At 41.6% G+C, this 19,487-nt stretch overlaps 1 protein-coding gene across 4 annotated transcripts in view; it reads left to right on the top strand.

The window, feature by feature from the left end:
* LOC149301474 (vacuole membrane protein 1-like) overlaps window positions 1-19,487 on the top strand; it is a 96,101-nt gene that overhangs the window by 41,938 nt on the left and 34,676 nt on the right. For all 4 annotated transcript variants that reach the window (XM_089483880.1, XM_089483878.1, XM_089483881.1 and 1 more), the window contains exon 8: window positions 18,083-18,163. In XM_089483880.1, the coding sequence (XP_089340006.1) occupies window positions 18,083-18,163 (81 nt within the window). The remainder of the gene's footprint in view (window positions 1-18,082; window positions 18,164-19,487) is intronic.

Raw genomic sequence — 19,487 nt, 5'->3', positions numbered from 1 at the left:
CCCCCACATATATTGATACAGCCGGGTCATCTGTAGGTCTCAGGTTGTGGCCCTGAAATCTCATTGCTTGAATAGTCTTGACCTGGCAACCCTAGGTAGGTACACCTGAGTCCACAAAAGCTGCTGCTACGTTTGTCATTGTCTCAGTTAATCCCAAAGATCCTACATGAGTCCTTTCTTTTTATCTCAGATCAACTCAGACTGTGTTCCTAACAGATAGCGTCTGTTTTTCCTCCCCGTTGCTTTTTAAGCACACACTTGCTTTACACAAACCTGTGCTCATTTTTGGGACTGTGCGAAAGACACCGGAGTTTTTGAAAGCACGTGACTTGTAAGGCAAGCTATAAGTTGCAACTTTGCACTTAGTAGAGAGATCTTGTAGCACCTTTGAGACTAACTGGAAGAAAGAAGTTGGCAGCGTGAGCTTTTGTAGACTTAAGTCTACTTCCTCAGATGCATTTGGTTTAGTGGACGCCAGGGACAGACCTATAGATGCCATTGGTGTGTGAGAATGTCAGTTCAAATTCAAAATCCTTGGTGTATGGAAACGGAGTAGCAAGTCCAGTTTTAAGTGGTCATTTGTGAACAAAGACATAGCCATGTTAGTCTGTAGACTCAGAATGTGGAGAGATCTTGTAGCACCCTTGAAACTAACTGAAAGAAAGAAATTGACAGCATGAGCTTTCGTACATATATACATATGCATATATAGATGTTATATTCATCTGAGGAAGTAGACTTTAGGCTACGAAGGTTCATGCTGCCAACTTCTTTCTTTCATTTAGTTGCAAAGGTGCTAGAAAATATCTCTACATTTGGAACAAAGGCAAAAGAGACTAGCCTTTGTGTGTTTTTTCTTTCACTTAGTCTCAAAGGTACTACAAGATCTCTACATACTAATTCTACAGACTAACATGGTTATATCTTTGAATGTGCACATAGTGCCTCTGTGAGAGAGATGAGAAAGATGTCTATACCTTCCATGCCCCAAATTAAGATTACTCTTTTGCCACCTGGGAAGAACCAAACACCTACCCAGTGGCATGCAGGACCACATGGAGTGGAAGAAGCCGGCATTTGGCGGCACTTTGCCGGTCTCTTAGGGAGCCGACCATGTGTGTCCCTGGTTAATTCCCAGAAGAAGCGTTGATAGATTTGCCTCGGCTGACAAAGTGAACTGAGATCACCACGAGGCTGAGAAGCGTAGCGTGCGAAGCCACCCTAAACTGACCTGTCCTCGGAAAAGGCTCACGAGTTACGCACGCAGCCCAGCTCCGGCTCTCGCTCCCGTGCCGCTTGGCTCCCTGGCCAAAAAAAATCACACGCCAAAAAAAAAAGAAGAGAGAGAAATATTTGGCAGTTGCCCTGTGTTACTATCGGGCAGCTTGCTGCTTTGTTTACCCTGTTCCCCGATTCTCTTGTTGTCTTTCTCCCTTGAATTCCAGAAAGGGATTAAGGCAGCCTAGCCCTTGGAGAGATCGGGCGGAAGGCTGGCTGGGGATGGCGGGTTGCTGATTGTCGTTGGGACTTAGGTGGTTGTGTTTCGAGGGTCTCTGTCCCCCCTTCCTTCTTTCTTTCTTTCTTTCTTTGACTCCTTTGAACCTTTTGCTGGTTGTGGTTTGTCTGGCCATCACATGATTTCTTTGCAAATTCTCCCCCCCATTCCATTTCCAGTAAACTGTTTGAACAGGGATGAGTCAGTATGAAACCAGCTTCCCTGCAACCACAGGAGTTGTTAAAGAATTTGTCAACGTGGACTCCAGAGGAAGGGGGGGGAAGAGAGAGAAAGAGTTGTTCATATCCAATTTAACCTTGTATATTTTGGTGTTAATGCTGCGTCACGAGTTCTAAGTGGACAGCTTCCTGCCCTGGCGCACAAGTTGGGACAATGAACGTGTTTGTCACGAGTTAAATTCTGATCCGCTCTGCAGATAGAGGCCATTGTGGAGTAATTTTGGCCGGCGTTTGCGTGAACTCGCTCCTTTCCCACTATTCAAAGCAGAGGCTTTCTCTCTCTCTCTTTTCTCTTTTTGGTGTTTGCTTCCTGTAACAGGGAGAGTACAAAGTACACCAATGATACCCAAAGTACACCAACGACACCCGATGTGCTTCGTGTTTAAGAACCCGGAAGTATGATTGGTCACCACGATTTAACAGTCACCCGGCAGCAGGTTTAAAGCATGACCTGAAGCTGATTTAGCTTTCTGGCAATGTTCACCAAGATCCTACACAATCCAGCAATAGTGTATGACTTCCTTAGGCAAACCTCTGTTCCAGATCCACTCACCACCCACAGGATTCACTGTTTTGCTTCCATAGCCCCCTGCCATGGCTTTCCATTGCTGGTGGAGAGTGCAGGGTATTGGGGAAGTATGTGGCTATGTACCCATATCCGGTCCACAGGCTGATGGCATATTTCACCAGGAATCTCTGATGGTCTCAGCATTCAATGCCTGGCTACAGGGACATAGCCAGACGCTTTTCTGATTCCATGCGCTAGAGTGATCAGATGTCCCTTATTTGAGGACTGAAAAGCTTGTCTCTTACAAGACTGGTAGATGCCCCTTCTTAAAAGGGATGTCCCCTATTTGGAGGTTAGAAAGCCTTTTCTTTTATATAAAATGAATCAGATGCCAAAAAAACAATCCCATGAGTCCTGGGAGGGTGTACTTCAATTCTTGCGGAAGGTGGAAGAGAATACCAACCTTCACAACAACCATAAAAAGGCATGTGCAGGTTTTTAAGGTGGACTTATGCATATGTATATATGCATATGCATATGTATATATGCATATATATATATATATATATATCTCACAATATTCAGGATAGTCTTTTTCTATATGTCTCACCTTTTCCACTTAAATCTTGAAGGCACTAAGCAACAGCAAGACACACACCCCGGCCATAAATTAACGGCTGAAATGTTTTATTTAACCATTTCAGACCTTTTACCGTTTCAAACTACCCAGACAGCAGCAGAGATTTTAAAAAGGAGAAACAACCGAGTGATTTAAATGATTCAAGATGAGAAATTTAAAAGGGCAGATAGGACCCTGAGTACCTTCCTGACAAGAAGGGTCTCTGCATAGTAATCTCAGGAAGGCAGCTGGGGTTTTTCTTTCTTCATTTGATCAGCTAATTTTACTAGGTTTTGAATGATGCGAGTAGTTGTTTCTGACCTGAGTTGAGCATCCTTCCACCAAACCTGGAGGAATGAAATCATGCATCTGGGTCTTGATGAGTAGAAAACGGAAACCAGAGGCAACCTTCCACATAAGGCTGTGGAGAATCATAGCAAGATGCTGCTGAATAATGCAAGATGTAGGTGACAAAAACCCACAAGATGTGCTACTGGATCTCAGAATTGGATTGCTCAGAGTGCTTTTCAGTGTCCTCTGCTGTTCTAGGATTTTCTATAGGGTTTCATGACACTTCTTTGGATGGGATTGCTTCAGGTCTTCATCTGCCTGAACTATGCCCAAACTGAATGCATGGTTCAGCACCCCTAAATTTTTATGCTCCCTCTTTCCTTACAGAATTGTCAATGGTGATACTCACTTTCCAAACTAGTTCAAAACCAGTGGCTTTTGTGTGTGTTCAATGGGATTTTTTAAAACTTCTTTTTTTCCTTTGGAAAAGGAAAAAAAAGGCAATGCTCCTATGGAAACTCTCCTCATTTTCCACAATGGCTCACTCTGTCGCTTTGTTTGCAACGTAAAACAACTCAGTAAAACCACACAGCCAAAGCGGCTGAGCACGCAGAGGTGGTTACATGATCCTTTGGATCCTGGCTTGGAAGAAAGTTTTCTGCCTGGCATTTCTTTTGCTTGACGTAATTCCCTCGGTTAAGCCAAGCTTCTGTTTCTTGGTTAGCATAAAAATTTGCTCCAGTTGGCTCCCAAATTCTCCCGAAGTTTTGAATAAAGGACTGCTTTGGTTGCCAGAGAGGATGAAATCAGTTGCTGCAGCTTCTTTGTCACTGGCCAGCAATAGGCAGGCTTAAAATAGCTTACAAGCTGGTTTTACAAAAGGGGTTGGAAAGAAGATGGGAGGAGGGTGCCATGCTTAAGAGAGAGGAAATGTTGCCCCTCTTCTCACCCACCCAAACCAGTTCCAACTTCCAAGTGTCTCACAAGAGTTTTTCCATTCAGTTCTGTCTCGGTCCTCTCCTTCCTCAAATCAGTTTCCCATCTTTTATTCATGTTTATTTGCATCTGAACTCTGTTGCCTCAATGGGTGGCCATTGGAAGCTCTGTCTGCATATTGTACATTCCTGGACCTTGAGGCATTGATTTTTGTCAATGCATGTCTGGGTGGATCTCTCTTAACCCTTTCCGCCCGCGGGCCACAGTTTTGCATGAGATCACTCCTTACCCTATTTTGAAAGCCACTCATCTTTTAGGAATGGATGTGCTTCTTGGCCTCTTGACCAACCCTCCTTCCCACATTTTAAGAACGTTCAGCATCCTCAACAGCATTGTTGGGATCATTGGAGACTCGAACTGGCATCTTCGGTTTCTTGGAACAGGTTTTCCATCCTAATCTTAACCTTGTCCTACATTGGCGTTCAGAACCACCAAATGCATGTGCAGAGCCTTTAAACTCGTGCATATTTTAATCATCTTCTATGACGACGACGATGATGCCTTTCTCCCAGAATTGGAATGCAAGTCAACGTACGGCTTAAAACAAGAACGGTCTAAACATAGCTTAAAAACATACCATTAAAGTCGAGTTTAGCTATTCACAGTGTTAAAACAATTTAAACCGATCCTTTTAAAAAGATAACAATCTACTTTAACATAATACAGCACCCTAAGCCCACTCTTTAAAAGCTTGGTGTTAAAAGTATGTTGGAATCAAAAGGTCTTTTGCTGCTGATGAAAGGAAAGCAAAGATGGAGGCATTCTGGTCTCCCAGGGAAGGGATTTCTAGAGTCCAGGGGCAGCTACTAAGAAGACCTGTTCTTATAACCCAACTAACTATGCCAATGTTGGCATTGGGACTGAAAAAAGGGTATTTTCTGAGGAGTTATTGGCTTGGCCAAGGTAAATACTGTCTATACTCATGTATAAGTTTAGAAATTTGGGTCAAAAATTGACCCCCCCAAAAATATGAGTTGACTTATCCATGTTTAAGTAGTGTATCTTAATTCTTAGTTAAAAGAAGGAACCAACCCCTGGTGAAAAGCAAGAGTATAATCTGTTCTGGAAGCACTGACCCCCTCTACTCTCTTATCCATCCAGCTTTAAGAGTGAGCGCAAAGAGTTATGTCTGCTGGAAATTTGTACTTTCTTTGACATTGTTTTGCTTTGCTTCATCCTTCAGATCCTTTGCTATATGCCCCTAAGTTTTACCCTCGACTTATCCACGGGTCATAGCAAAATCCATAATTTGGCCCTCGACTTATACATGAGGTCGACTTATAGTCGAGTATCTACGGCATTGTCTGCAAGATAACCTGAAACTGTCATATGGGGGCTCTTGCTGCACGTTTTACTTCTCCGAGTCTTTTAAGCACAGAATCCTGATCATCCCTTAACCTGCATCTTATGTTTCTCGAAGTGGGGAGCAAGAACCCGTTTTAGAACGGATGAGGAACGCTAACGCCCCATAGCCTTTTTCATTTTAATGAGTCACATTCTAAACCGTGCATCTGTTTTAAATTCTTGCCTGCTTTCCCAAACGAAGCGGGCGAAGTGACGAGTTCCCAGGCGAGACAGCCGCCAGCAGAAGTGCTGAGTAATGAGTTGTAAACCTTTCTTTTTCTCTCTCTCTCTCTCTCCCTCCTTCCTAGACTTCTTTGACTATCAGCAAGAGAACAGAATGTTCCCGGGGTTGGATGTGTTCCATTAACTCCCTCGCACACCTGTTGACCAGTGTGAAAGAGTGAGTGAAAGAAAGAAAGAAAGAAAGAAAGAAAGATAACTGGTGGACAGGATCAGGTTACCTTTGTCAGACTGGTTTGAAATGGCATCTCTCGAGTTCCTGGTTGAAGGCACACTCAGTAGGCTTGGTTGTTTTTCCAAGTGTACTTCTTTCTGACTCACCCCTTTAAGGATTTGAATATTGTCACAACTCTTCCACTTCAGTCTTTTTTAATCTTGTTCCTCCCCACTTCTTCAAACAAAAACAAGAAAGCAAAGAGAACCTTCCTCTTACTCCAGGGAGGTTCAGATCGGTTTGAAAGAGAGCTTGGCCTCCTGCGATTCGGAGACATCCTAAACCCAAATCAATGGAAATTTCCTAGTTCAGTTTCACGCATTTACCTCCAGTGCGAGAGAGGAAGGAGCAGGTTGTGAAAGCAGGTATGGTCCAGTGGTTAGGTAGCCTACCCAGGAGTTGCAGGACCAGGTTCAGATCCGTTCTCAACCAGGTTAGGTCACCTTGGGCCAGTAAAATTCAATCTCACCTACATTTTAACTGTCCCAAGTGCACTGGGACAGTCCTGATTCATCTCCAGTTTCAGCTGCTTTCAAAATGTCCCCGTTTCTCACTCTTCCTTCCACTTTCCCCCTTTGTCCTTATTATTTGAACTGCTGCAAACTGAGTTCAACATGGGACATTAGTTTGCACTCAGTTAACTCAGCAGAAGGGAGAGGGGACAGAGTCTTGCCTTTCCCTTTAAGCAAAAGCAAACTACCGCAACATCTCCTAGTTTGTGTGTTCTTCATTAATGCTTTTTACTGATTATACCTTATGCCATTCCAGTCTTTTTACTCATCCAACCTGATACTTTGTGTTCTGACTGATAGCCGGATCAGGGAGATGTCTTTCCCATCAGCTGCTATATGATCGTACTAACTGGAGATGCCAGGGATTGAACCAGGCATGCAAGGACTGCGCTGGTAGTGATGAATCCTTATTCCGTCCGCACACACATCTGCTCCTCCTTTCCTTCTTCCTTATTGCCTTTCATTCCCTCCCCCTCACCTGTCTCTTCATTCTTCCCCTTCCATATCACAAACAGCCCTATCAGCTGCCATTGCCCCTCTCTGTGGCTTCTCTGGAAAGCCCAGAACGCATAGTTGAAATAATTTTTTCCCAATACCTTTTTCTTATCTTCCCCGCCTCCATCTATTCACGCGTCTATTCGGATGGAAAACCTGTTCCCAAAAAGGGAGGGGAACCCCCACCTGGCAAATTGAAAGCACGCTTTAATTACGGCGTCTTAGTTGTGGTTTGGGAACTGGCGTTTCTCTTGGATAAGTCGCTCTTCGTTGTAACCTAAGGGCCCATTTATATAATAGTCAGAAATTGCATGTTTGGGCTTTTCCTTGTCCAGGTGACAAGCGGGCGGTTGGGTGGTTGCGTGCCTTCTCCACAAATAGAACTCGCTGCACTTTGAAAACCGGTGTCAGGGAAAAGTCAAGCTGGAGTAGGGTCATCGAGTTAGAAAGATCATTGTACATTGCCTAGTTCATGCAGGAAAGCAGTCAGTCACTTTATATATATTTCACATTTTCCTAAGGGTGATTTATAGAATAAAAGAAATAGAAGTAATACCACGTTCACATGGGAAAATACAGTCCTACAGATAGCCTGGACCCAAACCATATATAAGTTATAGGTCATAACCAGCCCTTTGAATCGTGCGGGAAATGGATAAGCAACCAGTGAAAGAAATCTAGGGCTAGAGCATCCCCAACAAGTCATTATCCAGCAATTGCTGGAAGACCTCCAGCAGCAAAGACTGCCATCCACTAGGTCAAGGATGGAGGACTATTGAAGGACCAGAGTGCCGATTTTTTGGCCATTCAGACCTTCTGCAGATCATTCAGACATTTCCCACAGGGCCACAAGTTGCCTAATCCTTTCCTAAAGTAAAGGAGACTAGTGACACCACAGTTATGTTCATTCATGAGTTACATTTATACCCACCCTTTCCTCCAGTGAGCTCTAGGCAGCATAGCCTCCCTCAAATAAAGGTGAAGGTGAGATGGCAGTTCTGTTTATTTTTTAGTTATATTTATGCCCAGCGTTTCCTTTAACAAGCTGTAGTACACACACCTAGCTTTCTTCCTCCCCACTTTAGCCTTACAGCCACAACTATGTGATTGACTGGTCCATAGTCACCCAAGGAGTTGAATGGAGAGTTGAACCTGGGTCTTTAAAAGGCCTGGTCCAAAATGTCTGACCTATCAGTCCACTACACTGGCTGCTCTATGGGCACTTACACTTTAGAGTACTTTTGAAGTAAACAAGGTATAAAACCATATTGTAAGGGACATGTCGGACCTAGAAATGAAATTGTCATTCCTCTGATTCTAGTGTATCGCGATCCAATATAGTACTCGCATTGCCCCATTTTGTTGGCTGGCGCTACTGTTAGAAGGGGTGTATTGCTGCTTTAGACAATGGATTTTTGGGTGTCACGAAAGGCTAGCAAGTTGTTAATTTCGTTGTTTTTGTTCTGTTTTTACTGCCAGAGATAAGGAGAAACACTTCTGATTCATGTGCCAAAACTCCTTGACTGCACCTTCATTTGGGCACCATTTTCTGCTTTGCCTCAGGCAGCCACTTTCCTTGGGACTCTCCATTTCAAAGTCAGGGAATTGAGTTATTTGTGGGAAAAGCCAAGAGAGGCTTTTGTCCTGCATCAAACAAGGAACATCTCATTATTCTCCTCATTTTAGTCATTGGGATTGAAGCGACATACTCTGTTTTTTTTTTAAATATAAAGTTGACTTGGGTATATTAAATATGTGGATCAAACCTTTGCCAGCTGGTGCCTTGACTTTCCCTAGTCCAGGCTAACAGGAACAGGCTTGCTTGGGACATGAGATTGATTTGTACCCGGCGCAGGTGGTAGCTGCAGGGCGCATAGGCAGACTGAAAGCCAGAAATAAATGTTTAAAATTGCAACTCAAAACAAAAAAGGGATGTTTCTTAGAGCACCCAATTTGCATGTCAAGAGTGCCAGGCGCCATTCTTGGCATGACCTCCATGGAAGTTGGTTTGAGCGTTGGCCTATGAGTCATAGAATCATAGAGTTGGAAGAGACCCCAAGGGCCATCCAGTCCAACCCCATTCTGCCATGCAGGAACTCTCAATCAAAGCATCCCCGACAGATGGCCATCTTGTCCAAAGACCTCCAAGGAAGGAGACTCCACCATGGGACCTATTGAGTGGCCTTGGGCAAGTCACATTCTCTCAGCCCCAGGACAAAGCAATGGCAAACGTCTGAACCAATCTTGCCATGCCAGTCCCGTAGCAAAGGATTCTGGAACACTCTCTTGGGCACACAAGTAGGATGCTGTCTCAGCCACAGGGGTCTTGGTCGTTTCTTGCCTTGTGTGAACTCTAAATGCTGCAGAGTCCTCCCCCACCAGCCTCCAGATCCCTGCAGCTGCAGATTGCAAAGAAAAATTACTCATGATCGGGCAAAGCCGTCTCCCAGACAAGTTGGAGCCATGGCAAAGCAGGTGGTGGCACACCTGCTTTGCATGCAGGAGGTCCCAGGTTCAGTCCCTGGCATCTCCAGTTGTACAAATCAAAGTTCAGAAGTCACTTCTTGAATCTAACTTTTTCTTTTGACAGTAGTTAAAGCATAACACTTAACAAGGGTTTGCATCATTCCATCCACAATGCTACTATAGCTGTTTTAGTTCCTTTTATCATGACAACGGAGCTCACTGTTTAAGTTGCTTGGATTGCATGGCATCCTTTTCAGTAAGTTAACTAAAAGGAACTAAGGGTTTTTTAATTAGTTCTGCTCATCATAGATAAGAGACCAATATAGATAATAGACCAAATAGTAGATAATAGACCAAATGCATCTGAGGAAGTAGACTGAAGTCTAGGAAAGTTCACACTGACCAACTTCTTTCTTTCAGTTAGTCTCAAAGGTGCTATAAGATCTCTCTACATACTAATTTTGGTTCAAGAAGTCAAAGGAGAAAGTGCTAAAGTGGGCTTAGCACTGAACATTAAGGGACAAAGCACACTACCGATAAAGAGCGGCGTCCAAAAATGGGCTGCTGCAATAGTCCTAAGCCATCCACCAATGGCTTTTTGATCCGGTAGTATAACCAACCAACTAACTAAAAACTAACATTCCCACATGCTGACCAGAAGTAGAGGCTGCAACAGGTTTTCCTAACTCGGTACTCTCCAGATGTATTGGACTACAAACCCAAACACGCCAGGTCAATGTGGGGCATTTGTAGGAAGGCTTACCTGGAAGAATGCTTTATAAAGTTGAAATTAACTACAGTGACCATTTGTAATGGCAGAACCAGTGGTAACACAGCCATTCGAACACTATAAGACTAGTGCCTGTAATGGGACATGAAACCCTTTAGTCTCAGTTCAGTGAATTAGAATCTCAGATCAATGAAAAACAGTAGATGTGCCTCATTATGATATCCCTTAAATTGATCCCTGTTGAAGGGATCTGGTTGAAGACCAGGAGATACCATTCTTGTCTGCCCAAACCACCAAATTCATCCCTTTCTCAACCAGCAAGAAAGCATATATAGAAGCAACATTTTGCAAAGGACATGTTCATGTGAATGGTTCTGCTTCCCTCCACCGAAGCTGTGCTTATTTTAGTTTTGGTCCCATAAAACCAAGGATGCGCAACTGTTTTCAGGTCAAAGGACCACTTTCGTACCCCTGGACCCTTTTGTGGGCCATATAGTCTACTGGGAAAACACACACACACACACACAACCCTCAATGACCAGAAGTCAACATCTGGTTCTCATGTGAAGTCGAAGGCTTTCATGGCCGACATCCATAGTCTTTTGTGGGTATTTCGGGCTCTGTGGCCATGTTCTAGAAGACTTTATTCCTGACGTTTCGCCAACATCTGTGGATGAAGAAGTGCTGACAAGAAGTAGAGGCTGCACCAGTTTTTCCTAATTCAGATGTTGGCGAAACGTCAGGAATAAACTCTTCTAGAACATAGCCATATAGCCACTAAAAACTATCTGGATGTTAAGAGGTACAGGGACAATTTAAAAATGAAATTGTTGCCTTCCACAAGCCATGATTCATGCTCATTTTGTGGCCAGAAAAATTACCTTGGAGGTATCGAAGGATTAAAAAAGCATCCTTTGGAGGCCACTTGTGGCCCAGGGCCACAATGTGCCCATTCCTGCATTAAAGGCAACTAGACAATAGCTAGGGAATGTAAGCTTTTAAGCCCTGTCAACCTGAGTTTATGAGTCGATCTTTATTTCAACATCCTCTGTTTAAAAAATGCCTGTTCCCAGCACCATTTTTGTGCGTTGCGATGATTAATCCCATGAAGTAATAACTAATGGTTTAACTATTCCCGGCCGGTATGGCATTAGTGGCAGGAAACCCTTTCCCAAGCCTGCCCTAGTCATCTTTTTGAGACTAAAAAAAATAATGATATTAAATATCCTTACAATCGGGAAAATGAATCATATTAACCGGGAAGAGAGGAGAAGCGAGTCTAAATTCTTTAATTTGGGGGAAAAATAATGTTTTGCCTGTAAGTAACTTTCAAATCTCATATCTATTTAATTCTTTCAAACGATGGGGTTTTTAAAAAGTGGCGAAACTGGCCGTTTCTAGCATTTTGAGAACCGAAACTGTGAAAGAGCTTTTTGATTTCGCTACAGAGAGATATCTGTCTTGAGTGGTTTTTCTTATTAAGCGAAATACACACGAGTAAATTCTCATTAAGAAAAATCAAAGGTTCGGGGATGGTTGTATTTTCGGAAAGTTGGGGAGGACCTGAAACTATAAATGCAACAATTAGAAATCTTAATCTTTTCAGTTCTTTCTGCCATTCTGTTCATCCACTTTGTGTTTGCTTTCCTTGTGGCTATTAGGATTTGAATGTTTAATATATCATCATTTCCCCCCATTATTCCCACCTCACTATTTTTTACAGTACGTTTTATTTGAAGTCTTAAGCTTTTTAGGATTTTAGAGGGAAAATTAAAATGTGAATAGGAAAAAATAGAGGCTCCCGTTACTTATTTGGCATCAATATCCAATCATTAATATCCAATATCTAACTTTGTCTTTGGCTTTGTCTTAGAATTTGATTTTTAAAATACTGCTCCTGGTATATTTGATGCCTTTTTAAACAAAATGAAAGAAAGATGGGTGGAAGGAACAGAAAAGTTATATTCAAAGTTAGCTAAGAATTGTTTGAATTTACTCAAGCAAACAGTGCACTTGGGTTTTTGCTCCCTCTCTTCGCAGCGTTTTCAATGCTTTCTTTACATTAGGATTTTTGTAATTAAAAAAAATATAGTATGCCATTTAAATTAATAAAACAATTGTATAAATGGTTGCCCATCGTCTCTATCTTGAGCATCTTTAATGGGAGGAAAACTTATTGAAATCCATAGTAGTTTAGTATCCAAAATCAAAGTATTTACACTTTCTCAAAATGCCAGATTTAAATATCTAATTCTTTCTGTTTATGATGGCCTTCTTCCTTTTGTACCTCCTTCACTTTTATTTTCTCCTTGACTTTTAACAATGCAATTCTTGTAACTTTTACTGCCTTGCACCTTTTTTTGTTGTTGCAGCAAGTATGTTTAAACTATATATACAAACTTAAAAGCCAATTCAGTTTCCTAGAGTATGGTAGCTTATACCTGTTCATAATATCTGTTTGGACTGCCCTATAAACCTAGCGTTTAACTGTACTTTATAATGCACAATATAACATAACTATACTTTATAATATACTTTTGACAACCAAACCGAGAAAAACTTCGTTGGTGTCTTGAATTGCAAACGTTACAGATAACCCACGTTCCTTGCGAAATAGTTCTGGCAGAATAGGAACTGAAAATTTGGAGCTAAAACCAAATATTGTAGTGGAAAGACCTTATGAAATCTCTGAGCAGAAGGAAATATTTTCCTTTTCACTTCTCCTTTCCTTATCTTTTCATTTTTCCTCTTTTAAAAAAAAAATAGATGAAAGCCTTAAAGATGAACAACTTTATGGCAACAGAGTTACATGCTTATGCTATGGAAATTGTCCTTTATTTTAAAGGTAGGATCTAATCCATGTCCATGGACCATACCCTCCATAGTTTATAACCTACGCACATCTGCAATGGATCATCCATGTTCTAGCAGAGCTAAAGTATGCACCAAACCAGATGCTTGCACCGAAAAACCCTCCACCATCTTCTCCCTCACTATTACTATTACTATCCCAGTGATTTTGAAGGTTATATAGGTTGTCCTTTCTTCATTTCCAACCAGAGACCTTAAGACTCTGGAAGACCAAAGTTCAAATCCCTATCCAGCCATAGAACCCCACTTAGGCAAGTTACACTCTCTCAGCCTCAGAGGAGGGCAATGGCAAACCCTCTCTGAACCAAGGTCTTTTTAGGGCCTCCGTAAGCCGAGAACAACTTGAAAGCACACAGTAACAACACAAAAAGTGTGTGAAGCCTCTCCACGTGTTCCTTCGCCCACCAGATTTCTATGCCAGCGTGTTATTTTTTGGTTTAGTGGGTGCCACATTCATTCAACGTTTGTCCTCGGCACATTTCTACCTTTATTTAGGGGATCCAATAACGTCAAAAATCCCCCAAACAGTGATGCCTTTATTGGGACAACCAAAATGCACAATGTCCATGTTGCAAAGCTTTATTTAGAGAAGTGTTTCTCAGGTTATTTGAAGGCAAGCATTTTCCATCCCAGGAATTGGTGCAATATTGGTTCCCATTTACAACTCTTTCTTCCTTCCTTGGAAACTCACTGCAGCACCAGTCCATAGAAGCGCTGGACTAAGGAAGATGAATTGGGTCCCCAAACAATATTATTTCAATTTCAAACGCCACCTTTTGTCGAACTATAGATTATGATCGACGGATGAATTGATCGAGGTTGGTGTTTAGTTAAAATCCTGAGACGATCTGGTACACACTTAATCTTTGTTCTACCTGATCATCTTCATCAACGGTTCCCGAATTTGGTCCTCCAGATGTTTTGGACGCCGGCTTCCAAAATGTAGGACAACCTGGTTGAGGCTGCTGGGAGTTGAAGTCCCAAACACCTGGAAGACTAAAGTTTGGGAATCGCTGATCTTTATTATTATTTGATATCTTAGTAATACCAAAACGGCCTTGCCGATCATGTCTAAATACCATCAGCTTGGGTAGAAGGAAAGTATGTACTCGGGGTATGCCTCTACCACATTTCTATATTGTTATTTGTTATATTAGCAATGCTTGTGATGTTACCAAAATGGCCTTGGTTATCATATCTAAATGCCGTCAGCTTGGGTAGAAGGAAAGTATATAATAATAATAATAATAATAATAATAATAATAATAATTTATTTCTAACCTGCCTCTTCAATAAAAAGCAAGGCATTTTACATCAGTATAAAACCATATAACACAATAAAATAATCCCACTATCCCTCTCCTTCCTTAAAAGTATGCATTCGGAGTATGCCTCCACCACATTTCTGTATTGTTATTCGATATCTTAGCAATGCTTGTGATATTACCAAAATGGCCTTGCTGATCACATCTAAATGCCATCGTCTTGAGCAGAAGGGAAGTATATATTCAGGGTATGCCTCTACCACATTTCTTCACTAGTTCTTTGTGGCATGCATTTTAATTCTGATTTCTTAGTTCATTGTCATAGGTTATGAAATGGAAAAAAACAAACCTTCCCTCCTCAAAACAGTCATCCAAACCTTAGATGAGAACCTATTACTATAAACCATTGACTAACTTAGAAAAGATTGTGTGCCACATTTAATTTGGAGAGGTGCAAATAATATCTCCCAAAGTGCCATCTCTAGATACTTCATACCTTCCTGGATCACAGCAAAATATGTCAACAAGTGTGTCCTAATCCTTTGGTTTTTGCAAACTGAATTTTGCAAATTGAATTTCAAAAGCTTTTGAGAAGAACTGTATTTGGATCAGGAAACAGAAGGGTATTTCTGCTTTTAAATTTAACAAAGTATTCCTTGGCATTGCTTTCTACATAAAGCCAACTTTTCTTATGTGGTATTATTTTCAATATTTTAAAATGCGCACCAGTTTTAGGCAGTGTTTCCAAAAAGTCTTTATATACAAAGTGAGGGTCCGTTCTCAGCCTTAAATCTTTTGCGGTCAACCTGTAAACATGGCAATTTTAATAAAAATTCCATAATACTAATAAATATAGTGACTATACATATAACACATTCCTTTCCATAGAAGATTCGAACAGGCATAAATTTTGGAATTTAATAAACCTCTCTGTTAAGAAAGAAGAAATGTGAGAAATGTGGAATAATAGTGAATAAGCATTTTAAATTTTGGGTATAGTTATGCAGTTATTTAATTAACTTAATAACTTGCTGCCTGGAATTTTTTAGTTTACCGAAATTTTGACTAATAATAATAATAATAATAATAATAATTTTATTATTTATAAACCGCTTTTCCAAAATTTGATCAAAGTGGTGTACAACTATTGATTTTGAATATATAGCTACTGATAGAATATGTGAATTTTAAGTTGGTTCAAGTGGTATTTTGGGGTATATTCAAAGCCGGCTTTTCCCCTCTGTTTGTTTAATGTGCTTTTAAATTGTCTCTTTGGCCTGTTACAGACAGGCCAAAATAAAGCTGCTTTGAGTCACTTTGGAGGAATGGTATTTCAATGATGCATGCATCCTAAGAATCCAAAAGCCGCACCAAAGCCACACTCCAGTCCTAAGGACTGGAGTGCAGCTTTGGTGCAGCTTCCAGACTCATAGGACGCATGTATCATTGAAATACCATTCCTCCAAAGTGACTCGAAGCAGCTTTATTTTGGCCTGTCTGTAACAGGCCTTAGTGAGTTAGTGAGTTAGCCATAAAATGAATTAATTTAAAATCATAAAAGAGCTGAAATACACTTCAGTAGGAAAACCATAGGAGCCTTCCAAAGTTAAGAAGCAATATCTGTTACTTAAAAGCTGATTGAACCAGGCAGATTTTACCAACTATCTGAAAAGCAATAAGATGACAGCTGACCTAGTGATCTTTTTCTTTATGACCAGGTTAAACTATATGAAGACTGCCATATATATATATATATATATATATATATATATATATATATATATATTAGTTACAAAGCTTTTCAACATAAAACATAAATTTGAACCCTGCCTTCCAGAGTCATAGCCCAACATTCAAACCAGTAAACCATGCTAACTCTCATGTTAGTCTATTACAGCATTTTCATTTTATGTTATTCTATTTCTATCCCGCCTTTCTCCCAAGTTGGGATCCATATATATATATATACACGCATTAAAACAACACTTGAAAAACAATTAAAATAGTCCAGTTGAAACAGTAAAACATTTTAAAAAATCGCAACATACAAAATTTAAAACACACCAGGTTAAAAATAATCTGCAATCCTGTAATGTCACTTTGGAGACTAGCAAATAAATTTCTAGCAGGGGATTTAGTGGACTGCATCTAGTGGAATCCATATAATATTATGCTAGAAATGTCTTTGTTTCAGTTAGTCTCTCAAAGTGCTATGAGATTCCTTTATAACAGAGTTTATATTACCCTGAGCTTTTGTGGATCACACTTCATTTCCTCAGACGCATGGTGCATCATATCTGAAATTCAGGTATATTTGCATGGACCTCGTGCCCTAAAGCGTTGGCTCCCTAATTTTGGTCCTCCGGGTGTTTTGGACTTCAACTCCCAGAAGCTTCAGCCAACGGTCAAGAATTCTGGGAGCCGAAGTCCAAAACATTTGGCAGCCCAAGGCTTGGGAACCACTGCCTTAAAGGCACCAGATCCCATCTGATCTTGGACACTGAGCAGGGTCAGCCCTGGTTAGGACTTAGATGGGAGACGGCTAGCGAATGCCAGGTGTTGTAGGCTGTATTTCAGAGAAAGGAACTGACAAAACCACCTCTGAGTATTCCTGGCCTGTGAAAAAACTATGAAATCCATGGGGTCGCCATAGATCGGCAGGCACCTTGAAGGCACATGTGCACACATGTTTGGAACTGGCAAAACCACCTCTGAGTATTCCTGGCCTATGAAAAAACTATGAAATCCATGGGGTCGCCATAAGTCGGCAGGCACCTTGAAGGCACACGCGCACACATCTTTGCATAGTCGGCATGGCTAGTACTCGGGATTGCAGGGAGACTGGATGTACGAAAATGATCCGTAAACAATTAGCTCAAGCAATAAAAAGGCACTCAGCACATGGTTAGCATCTGTAATCGGATATAAACATCTGCTTGGCCATTTATTGCTTCTGAATGAGCAACAGGAGTTCTGTTTTTAGGAAAGTTTGTTTTCTTCTCTTGCGCCTTAAACCAGCATGTCCTGCTGTCGACGTTTGACCGGGCCGAACACTGTTGTGAAAAGCAGCCTATAAATAATAGGTCGCCTGCTAAGAAAAGCCTATTATCTTGATTTGAAAACTCTAGTGTTTGGCTTCCAACCTTTGGGAGCAATCCTATGCTCTCTTTTTCTTAATCCCTAAATCAGTTTTAGCCAGAGATGCCAAGGGTTGAATTAAGGTGCCATGCTGTGTGCCAGCTGTGTGCTTTGCCCACCGGAGCACAGTCCTTTCCTAGACGGCTGTAATTCACAATATTTCATATGGAGTTCAACAGTGGCCATGCTTAGGTGAAACCAAAGATTGGAAATCCTGGATTAAGCCCTCTGCTAGATAACATGTTCACACATTTTGCTGGCAAACTAATTGAGGTTAATTTGCTTTTTATGACTCTCCGAAGACTTAATGCAGTGGTGCCAACTTTGGCTTAAGGGTGTGGGGATGCGGGTGTGTATCTATGTGGGTTTCCCCCCACTTTTCTCTCTTGACGCATGAGTGCTACCTGTGTCATGCTAGCAGGAAGATCTCAAAATGAGCATCCGGTATGGTTCAGGATTTCAATTTGATTCAGCATGCCGGATGTCTCTCTCTTAGAAGGTGTTGGTTTTACGCATGTGTGTGTTTTTTGTTCTTAATGAAAGCTTTCTGGTTAAACTCTTGCACAATGCAGGGTGGGGCAGGCGAAGTGTGAGAGATGCTGCAGTCCCATAGAATCGGCAATAAGAATGACTTAAGTTTTTCTTTTCCTCCTCCGCAGGACTTTGCCTCACGTGCCAAGCTGGCAGTCCAGAACCTTGTTCAGAAAGTTGGGTTTTTTGGCATCCTGGCATGCGCTTCAGTAAGTTCTCTTCAGATAATTGATTTGATCAATGCTGTTTGTATCCTCCAGACGTTCTTTCTAAGGAGTTGAGGGCAGCATAAGAGTTTGACATAGGTAGCGTTACATATTTGTCACATCGATATCCTACCTTTCCTTCAGCCTTCATGAATCTTCTCCATCAACTCGACAATCCATTGAGGTAGGTTCAGCAAAGCCAAAGATCACCAAAGGAGTTTTTTGGCCCAGCGGTGACTCAAACTTCTATCTCTCAAGTCCCAAGCACTACACCACATAGACCAGTGGTCCCCAAACTGTGCTCTTTAAGGGCTTTTGTACTTCAGCTCCCAGAATCCCAAACTATTGGCCAACATGGCTGGGGCTTCTGGGAGCTGAAGTCCACAATCTCTTAAAGGGCACAGTTTGGGGACCACTGACATAGACAAAACCATCTTGCAGAAATAAATGAATGAATAAAGGCAATAAATAATCAATTAAATACATAAATATTTTGGACATCAACATTGTTGCAAGGGGCTGCCGTCTGTTTCAAAAGGGAAACCCTGGGAGGCTCCCCCCCCCCCAAAAAAAAAAGCAATTCCCTCTTCACTTTGACCAGAAGATGGTTAAAAGGAAAAAAATAAACCTCACAGACTGTTTTGAATGCACAAGCCTCAAAATCATTCCCCAGCATCTCCAAGTAAGGATGGGAAAGACCCCCTGCTCTCTTGTCAGAAACCCATGGAGATCTACTGCCAGTTACTATCAGCAAAGAGTGATTCCCAAACTTTAGGCCTCCAGGTGCTTTGGACTTTAACTCCCAGAAGCCCCAGCCAACAGGAATTCTGGAAGCTGAAATCCAAAATACCTGGAGGTCCAAGGTTTGGGAACCACTGAGCTAGATGAACACACACACACACACACACACATTGAATGAAGTAGCCTCTTACTTTGCAGAGTCCAACCCCAGATATCATGTGCTGCCCAAAACAAAGGGCATGACGTCCCTTAAAGAAATGACATCCCTTAAAGAAATCAAACTGGAATAGCAGTTGGGTGTTGTTTCAACCATGGCAGTAGGACAACACATCCCACAAAGCTGTCTCCTCCAACAGATGAAATGACTCCTAGATTCATGAGGAATGAATGGAGAAGTTCCTACCATCATTTTCAATCTTATAGCAGTTGCTTCATTTCTACCTCACAGTTGGGCCGGTCCTGTTAATAACTCTTTTCTTGAACTGAGTACAGCCCTCTAACATTTCCATCCAAGGATTGAATCTGGTACTTCTAGGCCAGGGTGGGCAAGTATTGGGCTTCCAGATGTATTTATTGGTATGCCTAC

Source organism: Sceloporus occidentalis, unplaced genomic scaffold (assembly GCF_023333645.1).
Source record: "Sceloporus occidentalis isolate IW3139 unplaced genomic scaffold, rSceOcc1.0.p SCAF_21, whole genome shotgun sequence".
NCBI lineage: Eukaryota > Metazoa > Chordata > Lepidosauria > Squamata > Phrynosomatidae > Sceloporus > Sceloporus occidentalis.
Note: the sequence above shows the minus strand (reverse complement) of the source record. Positions and strands in the feature narration are given on the sequence as shown.